Source organism: Scleropages formosus, chromosome 2, assembly GCF_900964775.1.
Source record: "Scleropages formosus chromosome 2, fSclFor1.1, whole genome shotgun sequence".
NCBI lineage: Eukaryota > Metazoa > Chordata > Actinopteri > Osteoglossiformes > Osteoglossidae > Scleropages > Scleropages formosus.
The window spans coordinates 33,412,386-33,428,614 of NC_041807.1; the positions used below are offsets into that span (position 1 = coordinate 33,412,386).

At 45.0% G+C, this 16,229-nt stretch overlaps 1 protein-coding gene across 3 annotated transcripts; it reads left to right on the forward strand.

Annotated features, from left to right (window-relative positions):
- The first annotated feature begins 2,797 nt into the window (after nt 1–2,797).
- brpf1 (bromodomain and PHD finger containing, 1) lies at nt 2,798–14,688 on the forward strand. 3 transcript variants are annotated; one of them, XM_018762307.2, is made up of 18 exons: nt 2,798–3,010; nt 3,696–3,923; nt 4,239–4,348; nt 4,451–5,230; nt 6,143–6,332; nt 6,994–7,281; nt 7,588–8,102; nt 8,193–8,358; nt 8,783–8,914; nt 9,702–9,830; nt 10,171–10,519; nt 10,677–10,982; nt 11,536–11,811; nt 11,958–12,105; nt 12,241–12,374; nt 12,451–12,566; nt 12,687–12,841; nt 12,964–14,688. In XM_018762307.2, the coding sequence occupies exons 4-18, from the start codon at nt 4,494–4,496 to the stop codon at nt 13,145–13,147; spliced, it is 3,825 nt and encodes a 1,274-aa protein (XP_018617823.1). In that variant the 5' UTR covers nt 2,798–3,010; nt 3,696–3,923; nt 4,239–4,348; nt 4,451–4,493; the 3' UTR covers nt 13,148–14,688. The 3 variants fall into 3 exon arrangements, with proteins under 3 accessions (XP_018617823.1, XP_018617821.1, XP_018617822.1); XM_018762305.2 differs by having other exon boundaries at nt 4,236–4,348; nt 12,964–13,147; XM_018762306.2 differs by lacking the exon at nt 4,239–4,348 and having other exon boundaries at nt 12,964–13,147.
- The last annotated feature ends 1,541 nt before the right edge of the window (nt 14,689–16,229 follow it).

Below are 16,229 nucleotides of genomic sequence, written 5' to 3' on the forward strand. Positions count from 1 at the left end.
AGCAGTTTCTGTCAGCTGCAGTTATCACTTTTTTGAATCCATTTGTCCATGTGATTACCTAGCTTTTACAAAATTGTGCCAAAAATCTAGACACATTGCTATGTACAGTTCAAGTCTCTCCAAGAACAAGACTCTTCACCTCCCAGCAGGCCTGTCCTGTTGTCAAGAACTCTCCATCAAACTGTAGTGGAATGAACACCTTCTCCCAGTCAGCACTGCTGAATCCCCTTTTGGCATTCAAGAAGGGTCTCAAAACACCTTTTAAGGACCCAATTCTCTACTAATCTCGTAACTGCTCTATAAATTTACATTCCATCATCACCATGATCATCTATGATCACCATTGTATATCCTATCAGTTCCAGAGGCAGATACTTGTGTCTCTTCTGAAACGCAATCTGTTATTCAAGTGCACTTTTGGTTACTTTGAGTTGTATGTTGCTTTGGAGGAAAACATCTTCTAAATGAATGAATGAATGTAAATGTACAGACAATACTTTGTTGTGGTACAGACTTGCATGTATGTAGTTTTTTAAGAAAATTGATGTTATTAATTTCTTGAAGTCAGAGTGTACCCAGATTTAAACCCTATACTTCCAGGATGGGCTCTGAACCACTAACTTGAGACATGAAGGCTGCTTGTTCCTGGGGAAGAGGCCTGCTGTTGTACCTGTGAAAACCAGACTTTGCCTGAATTGCTCAAGGATAATATCAGGTAGGTCTCAAAGTGGTCTAAAAGTGTCAATTTTGCAAAAAAAATATAGTTTCAATTATTTCTTACAGTTTTAATTATTTCTGATAGTAATAGTTATCTGATGATGGCTAATGAACCTGCAATGGGTGGTACAGTGAGTAGTGCTGCTGTCTCACAGCCCCTGGGTGGTGCAAGAGGATGTGGGTTTGATCCCCACTCAGTCTGTGTGGAGTTTGTATGTTCTCCCCATGTCTGTGTGGGTTTCCTCCCACAGTCCAAAGAGATGCTGTTCAGGTTCAGCCATTGTGAGTGAGTGATGGGGAGACTGTGTTCCACTGATGTATGGATGAGTGACCCAGTGTAAGTAGTGTATCTAGCAGTGTAAGTCACCACGGTGAATAAGGTGTGTGGGCTCATAACACTACATAGAGGTCTTTGGAAGTCGCTTTGGAGAAAAGCGTCTGCTAAACAAATAAATGTAATGTCACTTGTGTTGTGCGGATTCATGTTTCATAAATGCAAACAAACACAATAAAAGTAATTGGAATCCACTGCATAAATAAGGCTGAAAGTCAATGCACCCAACAAACACAGCTGGGAGCATAGAGGTTAGTGTTACTGCCTTTCTAAAGGTTGTAGGTTCAATCCCCCCCAGCTGTTGTACCCTTGAGTAAGGTACTTACCTTAAATTGCTCCAGTGAAAATTACCCAGCTGTATAAATGGGTATATAATTCTAAGATTACAAAGCAGCAATTGTAACCTTAACATTGTAAATTGCTTCAGAGGAAAGTGTCTGCTAAATAACATAAATCTTCTGTTGAGGAAAATCTGACACTAGTAAAAGCAGGAATTAAAAGAGAGTGTCATTGCTTTTTCTGCATCTGAAGACAATGTTCGCACAAGCAGCTATAAATCCTAGTGCTCGTCCTTTTCAGCTGCATGATCCGAACAGAACTGTACTGTTCAGGAAGACTGGAGTTCTGCATTTACCCCACAAGTTTGTGTTTATTTTTAAAAAATGAATGCAGTTCACTTGCATTACTGTTTATTTAGGACATATTTTCTCGATGCATGCAACGGATATTTATACATAGTTATATATGTATATATATATATGCAGTGACACCTGAGGAACATATTATTTATATACAGTATGTATGTAGTAATATATGAACCAGAACGAGCTTTATTGCCAAGTATGTTCACACATACAAGGAATTTGTCTTGGTGACAGAAACTTCCACAGCACAGACAGAATGACAGTGACAAGACAGATGAGAAGATAGAATATGTGAATGAGGGATAAAAAAATATATAAAAAATATAAAGTACACAATATACAAAAAATAGTCACTAGACATATGTAATGTATGTACAGGTATGTTCTATACAAATGCAAGGGAATGTGAGTAAGATATTATATGATGTGATAAATAGATATAATTATAAATATAAATAGTAGTTGTGTATTGCACTGGTTTACGGTATGTATCATGTAGTAACATATGCACAGTACACGAATGTTTATAGCAATATGTATATGTATTGGTATCCAGTTTTATATGTATGTATGCACAAGTGAGTGTATTATTTTGCTTTCGTTGCTGCCTCATAGGACCGTGTCGTGAGTGTGAGCTTTTTTTCTAATATTCAAATTTGTGGCGCAAACCGCTCTCATTATCAATGTATCCAGGTTGGCTGATTCAAGCATTTTAAAGAGGAATTTATCTTCTAATTTTGTATAATGCTGGATTGTGTTCAGCGATAAAACACTGATTTTCAAGAGGCACGGTGTGTGCCACACGACTACGTTTTTTTAACCCTCGCCGATGTCGGAAATGTGTTTACACTGCGAACTGCAAAACCAGATTCGTCACTGTGTACAGTACGGAGAAAAATAGAAAAAAAAAAAATAGAAACACGTACAAAAAATAAAAAATACAAAGAGAGCCGAAACTCGGTGCTTGGTGAATATCTGCCAGAGATTCGAGATAAATATTAAATATATGAGGTCTATAGAGTCTCCGTCATTAAATTCGTGCGAATAATTTTGAAGAGAGGGGGAGATAAAGGGTTTCCTTTTTGTCGAAAGTGCGGCCGAGCGCTCATGGCCGTCTCGAGCGCTTGCTTCCCTTTTGTTCGCTGTGATCTCGCATTATTCTCTTCACAATGAGTCCCTTCTAATTTTACACCGTTTCTCTTGGCTTTTATCTACCGATTCCTTTCTGAACCAGAGGGAAAAGTCACGGCACTTCAGCCATGAGGGGTTCAGCCAAGTGTGGGGTTTCACCGCACGGCAGCATGTAGCCCAAGTTGTAAGTGCTCATTTGCGAGTTTTGTGAATTATTTGTCCGTCGGCGTGTGGAGAAACGGGAGGTTGTGCTGTATGCAACTACACGTAGCACGGGATGTATCGGCGCCAATTTTAAAGCATTTTTCGGGTGTAAATTAGCCTGTGGTTGCGGAAACACGGAGAGCTAGCGGGGCAGCTAACGACATGTCCACAATGATGAACACGGACCAGCAGCTCCAGCTAGACTGCGGACAAACATAACAAAACTGAAATCCAAATTTGTGCGCAGAAATACAGCGGCTTCTCTGACGTAGAAGTGTTGTTTTAACAGTGATCTTTTTTTTCATCTGAAGTGAGTTGAATCCGAAGCGGCGAAGCGAAGGCAACGAATTACGCGTTGTGGAGGGAAAACTGCTTCAAATTCATCACTTTTTTATGCACTCCAGTCCGTTTAACAGCCCATTTCCTCCGTGGTTTACAACCACACATTGGTCCACGTTTCCTGTGTTATATTATATATATTAATTAGAATAGAAACGTGTAGACTCTCAGCTCAGGCAGGGCAGAGTAAGTACTAGAAATGAGTGTTTGAAGCAAGTTGTAAGTAAGAGGCGTCAGCAGTTGGCGCTTAAAACGTAAACTCCTTCCTTCCAATAACCTCAGGTTCGTCTCTTTGTTGTTTTTGTCTTCTCTTGTCTTTCACGAAGAGGGCAGCTGCTCTTCGTGTGACAGTCAGCTGCGCTGACACTACAAGCGAAAACGACGGTTATTTTTCGTGCGCGCGACTTCGTATTCGCCGCACGTCACCGTGAGGCGCAGCGGTCGCTGCGTGACGTCACCACGCTACAGGTCTGTGCAGCTGTCAGGACCGGACGTTGCTACTCCACCTGCCCATGCTGCTTATTGGCGCCCAGTGAGCACACATGTTTAAACAGGTGAGTCACTGGAGCTTTTTCTTTACTTGGGGCAACAGGGGACGTAATGGTTAGAACCATCGCCATGCAGTCAAAGGGTCCAGGTTTGAATTCCGCTTCCTGCTGTACTACCCTCGAGCAAGGCAGTTACCCAGTATTACTACTGTAAAAATTAACCAGCCGAATAAATGACTAAATCATTGTAGGTAGCTTAGTATACAAACGTGACTTTGTAATTTTGAATAAAATGTCAGATAAGTTATAGTAGTAGTAGTAGTAGTAGTTGTAATAATGATGGTAACAATAGTAAAATAATAATAGTTGTATCCCCAGTAGCACTGAGAAGAGCTGCTTCATACCTGTTTGAAGAGATGAAGTCCAGTGCTGTAATGAACTGTGATGTAAGAAAGTTGCAATGTTAGGCTACCTGCGGTTACTTACCCATGGTAAGTTGCTTTGGAGAAAAGCATCAGCTACTTGAATAAGTGTAAAAGAACAGGTCGGACTTGTCTGGAGAGTATATTCTTACATATTGTTTGCTTTCATAGATGTAAGCTGCACAGTTACGTCCCTGCAGTAGCCATTGGCATCATGGGACTGGATTTTGACGTGAAGACCTTTTGTCACAACTTGAGGGCTACCAAGCCCCCATATGAGTGCCCTGTGGAGAGTTGCCGCAAGGTGTACAAGAGCTATAGTGGCATTGAGTACCACCTATACCATTATGACCACGACAACCCACCTGCACTCCAGGGCATGCCGCAGCGTAAGCGGAAGGGCCGCCCACCGCGAGTTTCGGGAGTGGGGCTGGAGGACGGGGATGGGGGTGGAGACAAGGGCAGTGGTGCAGGCTGTGGTCCCCAGGGCACTATCCCTGGGAGCCCTGGGCGCTCAGAGCGCTCGCACTCCCCGGGCCGGGAAGCCATGACCTATGCTGAGGCCCAACGTATGGTGGAGCTGGAGATCCATGGTAAAGTGCACCGCATCAGCATCTTTGAGAGCCTGGATGTAGTGTCAGAGGATGAAAGCGGCACTGAAGACACACCCCCATCGGCAGCTGGTTGCAATGGTGTGGAAAGCGGTACAGGGAGTGAGGCGGGAGCTGGCAGCAGCAAGGACCGGCCAGACACCCCCGCAGCCAACGGCGGCAAGGGCGCTGCCACTCCCAAATCCGGCAAGCACAAGAGCAAAGAGAAGAAGAAGGAAGGGGGATCTGCTCACCATCACAGTCTTGCCACCGGGCCTGCGGTAAAGCTTCCTGAGGTGGTGTACCGTGAACTGGACCAGGAGAGGCCCGACGCACCACCACGGCCTTCTTCGTACTACAGGTTAGCGCTCCTCTGTCCTGTCTGGCAAGGCTAACGCAGCAGACTGCACCACAGTCCCTTTTGTTACCAATGTGATACAGTGAAGGCTCCTTCCACCTGCATTTCACCCCCACAGCCTCAAGAAGGCAGTAGCTGTTCTGTATAGTTTTCAGTGTTACAGTCTTGATTCTAATGATGCACATCTCATGAAGCAGATCATTGTAAAATTTGACCCCCACCAATATAGGGCACAGTACTCTAATCATTTACACATAATACTTTTGCAGTTTTTTTTTCTGTGGAATGTTGACACATCAAGTTGCTTTTTATTTTACCATTTACTAACATTTTTTCCTTATGGGTTAATGGCCTAAACTGTTGTTCGAACGTAAAGATTTGGGATGAGACAGGATACTTTTCAGCAGTGACAGTGGGTTGCATAATGTTTACAATTGTCATCTTGCAATCAAAGGACCTGGGTTGACCTGGCTGTTGTACCGTTGAGCAAGGTAAAATTGTAAGTCACCTTGGACAAAGGCAAATATTTACAAGGATTCATACCTTTTAAATAAATTTGTATTCATTTGTTCACAATGTATTAAAGCAAACTATATAGACTGCTGCTGAATCAGTATGCTACCGCAGCCTTAATGCCTGACTGCACACAAATGTCTGAACAAAGTAGCATTGGAAACAAACTTTTTGTAGATTACTCAGATTTGTCCAATGTCTGTTGTATGTTCGATTAAAATATTTCAAATGGAGAGTTCTTACTTGATTACTTGAAGCACAGAAGCATAGAATATTCAAACGTTATTTGTATATAGCATTGCACATCCTTGTAAACATCCGTGTACACACTGGCATTCACTTTTCTGTTTTGACACACTGAATTGTTTGGGGAGTTTATTATTGCGAAATGGCTCCTTTCAGGTACATAGACAAGTCACTGGAGGAGTTGGATGAAGAAGTGGAGTATGACATTGATGAGGAGGACTACATCTGGCTGGACATTATGAACGACAAGAGGCGAAGCGATGGTGTTGCTCCCATTCCCCAGGAGGTGTTTGAGTACCTCATGGATCGTCTGGAGAAAGAGTCCTATTTTGAAAGCCACAATAAGGTGCGCCTCTCATCCTTTAAACAATAATTGCTTTCAGATATTTTTATCCAGATAATCAGTTATGTAATCCTTATTGTTATATATTATGTCCAGTTTCTTGATCTGAACTTTTATGAGAAGCAACTTCTTACTGAAATATTTTACTGGAGCATTTCGGCAAAGGATACTTGCAGAGTAATTCCTCGAGCTTAAATCAGCAACTTATATGTCCTTTATCAGTAAGTTACTGGGTGAAACTCAGATACAGGAAGTCTACAAAAGACATCATGGTTACATTCCTGTGAACCTTGTATATGTGTTGGATTTTACATATTTTGTATTGGTGTGGGTCATTTCAAACGTAGTACTTTATGTGACAAAATATCCTATAAAGTGATCTTTTCAAAAGTGTTCAAATAGAAATTACAATTTTTTTGAGAAACAAAGTACTAATTTTTAAAACAATTTTATCAGCATCCATGGTTTTTTGAGGGGGGAAAAAAATCTTAAATCTTTTATGCAACGGTATTTCTGCAGTGTTAGAAATGTCAAGGTGTGGTATGAATTAGTGCTTAGTTTGCATAAGAAATATTTTTAAGCATGTTGTGCTTGGTTAAGTGAGTGCTTAATGGAAATTGATAACGCTAAGTCTTAAGACCACTGGACCCAACATGGTTCCCAGGCTGATCCGAGTTCCCTGATTGACGAGGACGCCGTATGCTGCATCTGCAACGACGGCGAGTGCCAGAACAGCAATGTCATCCTCTTCTGTGACATGTGCAACCTGGCCGTGCACCAGGAGTGCTACGGCGTGCCCTACATCCCTGAGGGCCAGTGGCTGTGCCGCCGCTGCCTGCAGTCACCGTCCCGTGCTGTCGACTGTGCTCTCTGCCCCAACAAGGGCGGTGCCTTCAAACAGACGGACGATGCACGTTGGGCCCACGTAGTCTGTGCCCTGTGGATCCCAGAGGTGAGGAGTATATGTTGGGGGAGTATCTGGAAGTGTTAAGTTAACATTGGTTTATTCTTGTTAAGGCAAATTTATTTTTAAAGAAAATAATGTTGCTAAAATTTATTGCACAGTTTATAAGAGCTTCTTCAAGAATTACAATTACTGGATGTTCTCTTCTGCTCAGGTGCCACCATTTTTTAACTTAAGTCATTTTAATAACCATTCATGTCAAATAGTATTTTGTTTGAACGGTTTTTTTCTCCCCCTTACTAGAAGTCCCTTCAATGTGTAAATGCATGTCTGGACCCACTGTTGTCTCTGCAGGTATGTTTTGCCAACACAGTGTTCCTTGAGCCCATTGACAGTATTGAACACATACCCCCGGCCCGCTGGAAACTCACTTGCTACATCTGCAAGCAGCGAGGCTCTGGGGCATGTATACAGTGCCACAAGGCCAACTGCTACACAGCCTTTCATGTCACCTGCGCCCAGCAAGCTGGTCTGTACATGAAGATGGAGCCTGTGAGGGAGACGGGGGCCAACGGCACCTCCTTCAGTGTACGCAAGACGGCATACTGTGACATTCACACCCCGCCTGGGTCCATGCGGCCGATGGCAGGCATAGGTGGCGCCAGCCTGAACTCGTCTCACAGTGAAGGTGAGCTGGAGGATGATGATGACCCAGGCCCCCACGATGAGGACTCGAAAGGCTGGAGTTCCGAAAGGGTGAAACGTGCCAAAGCCAAGTCGCGTCTCAAAATGAAGAGGGCTCGGAAGATCTTAGCCGAGAAAAGAGCAGCTGCCCCAGTGGTGTCAGTGCCCTGCATCCCTCCGCACAGGTAAAGCAACTCAAACCCCTTTTATCAGTACCAGCAAACTCAGTTTTTGCTGCCTCACCCTAACTGTCCTGTGAACTTTGACTCTGCCAGGCTCAGCAAGATTACCAGTAGCCTGACAGTCCAAAGGAAGAGCCAGTTCATGCAGCGACTGCACAGCTACTGGACCCTAAAGAGGCAAAGTCGCAATGGAGTCCCGCTGCTGCGCCGGCTGCAAACGCACCTGCAGTCGCAGCGCAACACCGAGCAGATCCCCGCTGTAAATACTGAGCACGACTGCAGCCTTCTCCACACCGGCCATCACAGTTCCAGTTTTACAAAGACTTCATGGCCATGCACTATAGTTGCATTTCCACCTTTGTGCACATGGTTATACTGTTTCAGTGGCATTGTGCATTCTGCCTGCATAATCTTCCATTCTGTACCACAATTTGCATATATGTTACGTGCTCGTTTACTGTGGTCACTTTATTTTTAGACACGTAGAATCACTTTCAGTACTGCTGTAATGGTGTCAGCTTCATTATGTGCAGATATGTGTATATATATAATTGTCTTATTTTAATTTTTGTGGAGTTTTTGGTACCATAAGGGTTTTATTGTGACTGATTGTCAAGAACCCAAGCAAAAATTATTCCAGGTCTTGATGCAAAGCTTGGCTGTGTGTGTCTGTGTGTGCTCAGCGGGACAGCGAGGAGAAGCAGGCAGCCCTAAAGGAGCAGCTGAAGGCTTGGCAGCGCCTCAGGCACGACCTGGAGAGGGCCAGGCTGCTGGTGGAGCTCATCCGCAAGAGAGAGAAGCTCAAGAGGGAGACGGTTAGCATCCTCCTGCTAATATTTTGGTTAAAAAAAATACCAGTTTTGAGGGTCAGAAGTCGAAAATGAGGTATCAGAACTTTTTAAAATTTTAGCAGGGGGCAGAGTAGTTCCTTCAGCGCTAATGTAAAATCGAACGGTTTATATGCAAATAAGGCAGCGTTTTCCTGGTATGTACAGAAACCCTCCCTAATGTTGTTCACATTCATTTTGTCATTTAACAATTTCCGTTTTGAATAAGCTAACATATTAGACTAAGAATAGATGTCAGATCAGGACTTCGGTTGGTGTGGGTCAGCATAGCTGAGACATACCGAAAAACAATACGTCTAACCCCATGAAGACTGATTTGCTTTGTACAGCCAAGATTACTCTGCAGTTGTGTATAGAAAACCTTTGTTGTGCCTTTTTGTTTTTAACCTCCAGTGTACCACTTGTACAGTTACATGTTTATTAAAGCAATTTTGCAGATATTGTGGGGGGAGAACGATAACCATCTTATCCACGTAAGAGTACATAGACCAGTTTGTTGCGGTAGAGCCCAGACTGGACCTTGAATCCCTGCCAAAGACCACATAGAAATTTGCTGATGTGCTACTAAAGGTGCCAAAACAGTTATTGTAGGAACTAGGCCTTGAAACCTGAGTCACATGCTTTAACCACAGCCTCACAGCTCTCCTGCGAGAAGTTTTCCAGTCAGAGGGGCCTGCAGAAAACATCGTTCTATCAGGTTATAGCATGATCTGGATGCTTGCGTCCGCGCCATCAGCAGCTGCTGTCTCCGCAGATCAAGGTGCAACAACTAGCTCTGGAGATGCAGCTGACGCCCTTCCTCATCCTGCTGCGCAGCACACTGGAGCAGCTGCAGGACAGAGACACCAGCCACTTTTTTGCGGAACCTGTGCCGCTGACCGAGGTACTTCAGAGCCATGCCACAGTTTCGTTTTTGCTGTTCAACCAGACTGTCAAAGCTGTCCACCTTCAGTGTCCTTCCTTTGTGCTCTTGCATGTCAGCCCAAACTGAGCAGTTGTATTGCCTACCTGATCTGAATTGAACTTTGGGCTGAACTTATTTGTGTATGTAGTTCCCTGCTTTCAGGTATGCTGATCTAGCTAACTGGTAATTTATTAATAAGACACCTGTCCGGCTGTTAGATTGCCACACTTTAAAACAGCCATGAGATGGGTTTCTATACATTTTGTTATGCAACCAAACGGACTGAAAAATCTGCAAGAAAAGTACTTTGTCTCTGCAGGTGCCCGATTACCTGGACCACATTGAAAGGCCAATGGACTTTCAGACCATGTGGAATTTGCTTGAGTCTCACCGCTACCTCAGTTTTGAGGCATTTGAGGCTGATTTTGGCCTCATAGTTAACAACTGCCTCAAGTACAACGCCAAGGACACAGTGTTCTATAAGGCAGCACTGCGCTTGAGGGAGACTGGGGGTGCTGTGCTCCGCCAGGCCCGCCGCCAGGCTGAAAGGATTGGCTTCGACTACGAAACCGGCATGCACCTTCCCCGAGAGCCCAACTGCGAGCCCTCGCGGGACAGGGAGCGCGAGCGGGAGAGAGACAGAGAGAGGCTGCCACCCTCAGAAGATGGTGAGTACATCTCCACACTCAGCTCCCTCGTTTTGTTCCTCTGTTTCGGGGTTCTGTCCTTCGCCACTGGTACTGAGCTCTTCTTTTTATGTTTAGTTCCTCCTGATCCACTGGCTGCGTTTCAGTGGACGTGTCCTGTCCCTCTCTTTCCCTTAAGACCTGCTCTTGCCTGAGAACCGGCGGCGCCTCCCACTGGAGGAGCAGTTGCGCTTGCTGCAGGCACGTTTTGATGAGGTGAGTGCAGGCAAGCACAGCATCGGGCGCTCGCGGCGCGCCAAAGCCCTGCGCAAGGAGATGACTGTCATCAAGCGCAAGCTAGCCCACCAGCGAGAGGGCGGAGCAATCATTGGCCCACGGGAAACTGCAGGCGGAGGCGATCGAATACCTGCGTTGCCCCACCTCCACACGTCCACCACCCCTCGCCATGAGGAGGGAGGAGAGAGCAGCAGCCATGAGATCAAAGGTAAGATGTTGCATAAATACCCTAATTTATTCACTTTTGTTAACCTTTTACCTTAAAAAAGTAAACCCTGGGCAGGATGCCAGTCCAAGACAGGGTAGGCACACATTCTTTTGCACGCTATGGGCAATTCAGAATCACCCCTTGACCTGAAACACGTCTTTGAACTGTGGGAACAAACTGGAGCACCTGGAGGAAACCTCAGAAACACTAAGAAAACATGTAAACTTTGCACAGACCAAGTCAGATTCGGACACACGTCTAATTTCATAGCCCAGGACCCGTGAGGCACCAGCTCAACTTGTTATACCACTTTGCCAGCGTTTAACTTGTTTCTTTCCAGAAGCTAAGCACACAACTTCAGAAGCTACTGAAACTAAACAAATGTGATTCATTTTCCAGACTTCTGTTGTTTATAACATTGCGAGTGCCGGTGCTGCAATCCTTGAACAGTGGTGGGGTTCTCCTGACACTGTATGTACACAAATACAAGTGTGTGTGAGAGACAGACAGACAGACAGAAGGGATGTTTAATAAATTCTGTCCTTTCTCACAGATCTGAATGTCTCTTCTGCCATGGCCCCAGAAGTGGGACGTCGCACCTCTGTCCTGTTCTCCAAGAAGAATCCCAAAACTGCCGGACCACCCAAAAGACCTGGCAGGCCCCCGAAAAACCGTGACACAGCCCATGGCGGACCTGGTGTTAGCCCCAGCCCCGTGGGGCCTCCTCAGCTGCCCCTGCTCTCCTCCCCCCGGCCGAGGAAGAGGACGCGTAGTCCCGGCACGAGCTCCAGCTCAGAAAGTGACAGTGACAACGATGAGCTCATGCTGGGTGAGACAACGACACGACACGTGTCCCTGCGCCATAATATTGCACCCTGTGGCCTTCTGCGCACAGCAGTTTTTGTGCACTCTGCAGCCTCTGCACAGAACAGGCTGCGCTCTAGCCCCTCATCAGACTCTCCTCAATTCCTCCAGGCTTGCCCAGCAATGGGTTTGATGGTGGCAACCAGCCGGTGACAGAGAGCTTCCGTGTGTACAGGAACGAGCGCAGCCTGCCTCGCTCCAGTTCTGACTCAGAGTCCTCCACCAGCAGCAGCAGCAGCGCTGCATCTGATCGCACCAGGTACCCCCCCCCCCCCTTTCTCACCACGCCTTATCTGTCCCACTGGCTCCTGAAGCTTTGGGATATTCCCCAGCTGTCTGATGACTGTTAACTGTCATTTTCTCATCTTGCTTTGTGACTCTGTGACCGTCTCAGCACAACTCCGTCAAAGCAGGGCAGGGGCAAGCCCTCGTTCTCCCGCTCAGCCTTCCAAGAAGACAGCAGTGAGGACACATCTGGGACCGAGAATGACTCCTACTCTGTGGGCGGGGGACGAGGCATGTCGCACAGTGAGTACTGCAGAACGAGAAGTGCTACATCCCAGGCGTATGTGCGCGTGTTGAACATAATTATTTGGTGTTTCAGTGGTGCGTGGCCGGGGCAGGTCTGGCTGCTGGATGACCTCAGATGATTACACGTCGCTAGATGCTTTGGACCTGGTGTGGGCCAAGTGTCGAGGATACCCATCATACCCTGCTCTGGTTAGCAAAACCACTCTCACACATAGGCATATTGTACATTTACAAAGGTGAATGCTTTTTTTATTGATATGAAATTGATATTGGTTGCATTACCCTTCTGTCTCTCTTGCTCACACACAGATCATAGACCCCAAGATGCCCCGTGAGGGCGTGTTCCATCGGGGGGTACCCATCCCTGTCCCACCTGTGGACGTGCTGAAGCTGGGTGAGCAGATGACCCAGGAGGCCCGTGAGCATCTCTTCCTTGTGCTGTTCTTTGATAACAAGAGGACCTGGTGAGTTGGCAGTCTGCTCTCTGTCAGCAGTAGCCGTGTGTAAACTGCACATGCCTAAATGCACCGTTAAGCCAGCTAGTTACACCGTGTGTGTGTGTGTGTGTTCGTTTGTGTTCATGCAGGCAGTGGTTGCCCCGTTCCAAGCTGGTCCCTCTGGGCGTGGACCAGGAACTGGACAAGGAGAAGATGATGGAAGGTCGGAAGTCCAACATTCGGAAGTCAGTGCAGGTCGCCTACCATCGGGCGATGCAGCATCGTAACAAGGTGCAAGGGGTCCCCAGCAGCGACACAAGTGACACTGACTGACACTTCCCCTTCTCTCTGACTCTCTTTCCTTCTGTCACATACAAGCACACCAGCACTGTGAACAAGCACAGGTCAACGGGCACTTTCTTTTTGGAAGCTCAAAAACTACTGTGATATGGACATAGTCATGTGTGGTCTGACAGACACACACACACACACACACACACAGCTGGTATATGTCCACTGGACCAGAAGAGACCACACACAGCTTCAGAACTATCCAGTATACACTCCTCTGTGTCCCATGTGGGCCACAACATACCCTCCCATCATGTCTGTGACACAGATACTTCCCTGCAGGACTGACAGTGGGGAATAGTGATGCAGGAATGAAAATGAAGACGAAAACAGAAATGAAAAATATTTATTGGTGTCTCGTGAGAAAAATGGCCATTGCTTGTTGTGCTGCATTCTCCAGGCTGTAGTATAATGCTGCTGTGTGTTTAACATGATGTTGTGGTACATACTGTGTAGCATGTCAGTGTTTCTACCGCAGAGCAGTTTCCTTTTGCTGAGAAATGGTCCTCGTTCCTACGGTCCTCTCCTTCTTCCACTTCTTTTTCTCAACACTTAACATTAAAATACACCCACAAATTACACTGCAGGTGTGTGTACTGTAATTAAGGGGTAGTGGATACTCTACAGCGCCCCCCAGTGTTGAATAGGCCCCATCACCTGCTTTTGTGTTTGTGCTTGGACCCGTGCTCAACTGAATTGCAGCCCTGTTGCAGAGCTCAGTGCCCCATGTGACCAAGGATGCATGTCCCAAAAGCACAGGAGGAGGGCATCATTTTTTCCCTGTTTACATAAGCAAACTTTTTTTCTTCAAGATGTACATTTTTTTTAAAACTAAGTTGGGGTTTAAAAACTAATACTGTATGGTGGAAAACCAAACTGCAATTTAAAAGTTTGCTCTGTTAGCTTTAGTGTGTCAGTTTTTCTATTGCATGTAGATTATCTGCTGCAGAGCTGCAACTGTAATAAGAATTCTGCAATAACACATATACATACATACATACATACATACATACATACACACACAGTTCCACCCTAGTATGTTGTCATTGAGCAGTTACACACACAATTACTCCATCAATGTTGTAATACAAATCCCATGGTCAAGTGTGTAATCATGCATGCTGTCCTGGTTGAAGAGTCCCAGCAGGAGCTCACCACTCACCTTACGGTGCCGATGACAACATGACGGCACGTGTCCAAAACGTGTGCTTTGCCTTCGGGAAACTGAAGACGAGTCATTTGCGATCATTGTATTATTTATTATGCCACTGAATCCTATCATGACCCTCACTGGATGTGAGAGCCTCAGTTTTTGCACTGTGGGGATGATGTTTGTCAGTAATATTTTTGATGTTCTCACCCCACACCTCCTCATGTGCAGTGGAACAATCGGGTGAACTGGTGAATAATGTTAATGTATAACTGAATGTGGATATAGAAAATAGAAAATATAAGGCAGCCCCCCTGCTGAGGGCACTAATGACACCGAGAGCTATCAGAGCATTTGGTTTGTCCTAGTTTCAGGCCCATGGTATTAGAAATTTTATAAATATATATAAAGAAAGTTAAGATAGAACTTTAATAAAATGATTCTGTTTTGTACCCTTGTGTCTGCCTTGCAGTCTGTGTTGTAGTGGCTGGGGAGTTTCCCAGACTAATTACTGTATGATACACTATTATCTGCATGTTGTTATACACAAATTATATGCAAATATCAGTAGTTTGTACATCCAAACACCCTCACGTGATTTCATGGATTTTTATAACAGAAAGAGTTGATTTCAAGTAATTCTCTTGCATTCTTATTTTAATTAGCAGATAATGTATTAATTTTTTTGTCAATGTAATGGTTATTGGACAATCGTAATTAGTTCCTCTTTCAGTTGAATAATTGATGGCGGGATGACTTGTGCTAATTTTCACAATCGCATGTTGACAGCAGCTGAGCACGCTTACATTTACGCCCCATATTTCCACACAACTTCAGTAAATATAAAAAATGGACTTCTTTGGGATATTAAGTGACATTTTTTTCTAAACTGTCTCACTTATGTTTTTTGTTGTTTTTCAGGTGAAGCTAAGCAACATTTTTAATCGCCCCTCATTTGCTAAAATGAGAATGGCAGGAAAAAGTTGTTTTTTGTAATGGGTACAGATCAGGTGTGAAACCATACGGTGTTGAAATAATCCTTGGTTTGGATATGTGTTTGCATATGGAAATATTTGCATCAGATGTGCCCTAGAAAACTGATGCTGATAACAGTAGTTGACAGCATCTGGCGCTGCCCCCTTTTCAGGTCTACTGCTTGAGGACAGGATTTGCATGCTGTTTTTCTGATGTGCAGCTAGATAAATGTGCGGTTCTTTTGTTTGTACAGGCAGTCCCTGGGTTATGAACGTCTGACTTGCGTACAACCTGTAGTTACAAACCACCCTCTTATTGACCGGAAGTTGTATTTTTGTCACCCTTAAGTAACAATCAAATTAAAACTTCATATTAAGCTTATTATATTAAAAATTCGAGTTACTGGGCATACAATAGTTCGTAATAACAAGCAGGCGCTACTTTGCGACCCACATCAACACATTGTGCGTCTACAGTGCTTTGTGGGCGGGACACGTGAGCCTGAGGTAGGGCAGACTTCCTTCTTTTCCTGTTAATGTCTCGTCTTTTACTGTATTTGGCTCAAATTTTTTTGTTTTTGCCCTCCTAACCATGGCACCAAAGTGTAAATGTGATGCAAGTGATGGTGATGCATCAAAGAAAAGCAAAACGAGCACAACTGAAACTAAAGTGGAAATAATAAAGCGATCGGAAAAGGTGAAACGCCAACGAACATTGGAAAAGCGAACATTAAAGTTTCTTTAATGTTTTGCACACACACACACACACACACACACACACACACACACACACACACAACACACTCTATTATAAATACTGTAGTTGTCACGAACACGCCCCGCACCTCAACCAGCAGCTTCAATTGGAGCACTCGGCTATAAAAGACACTTCTCAACCTCTCCCCAGGTGCGGAATCTCACTTGACACAACCGTCCCTTC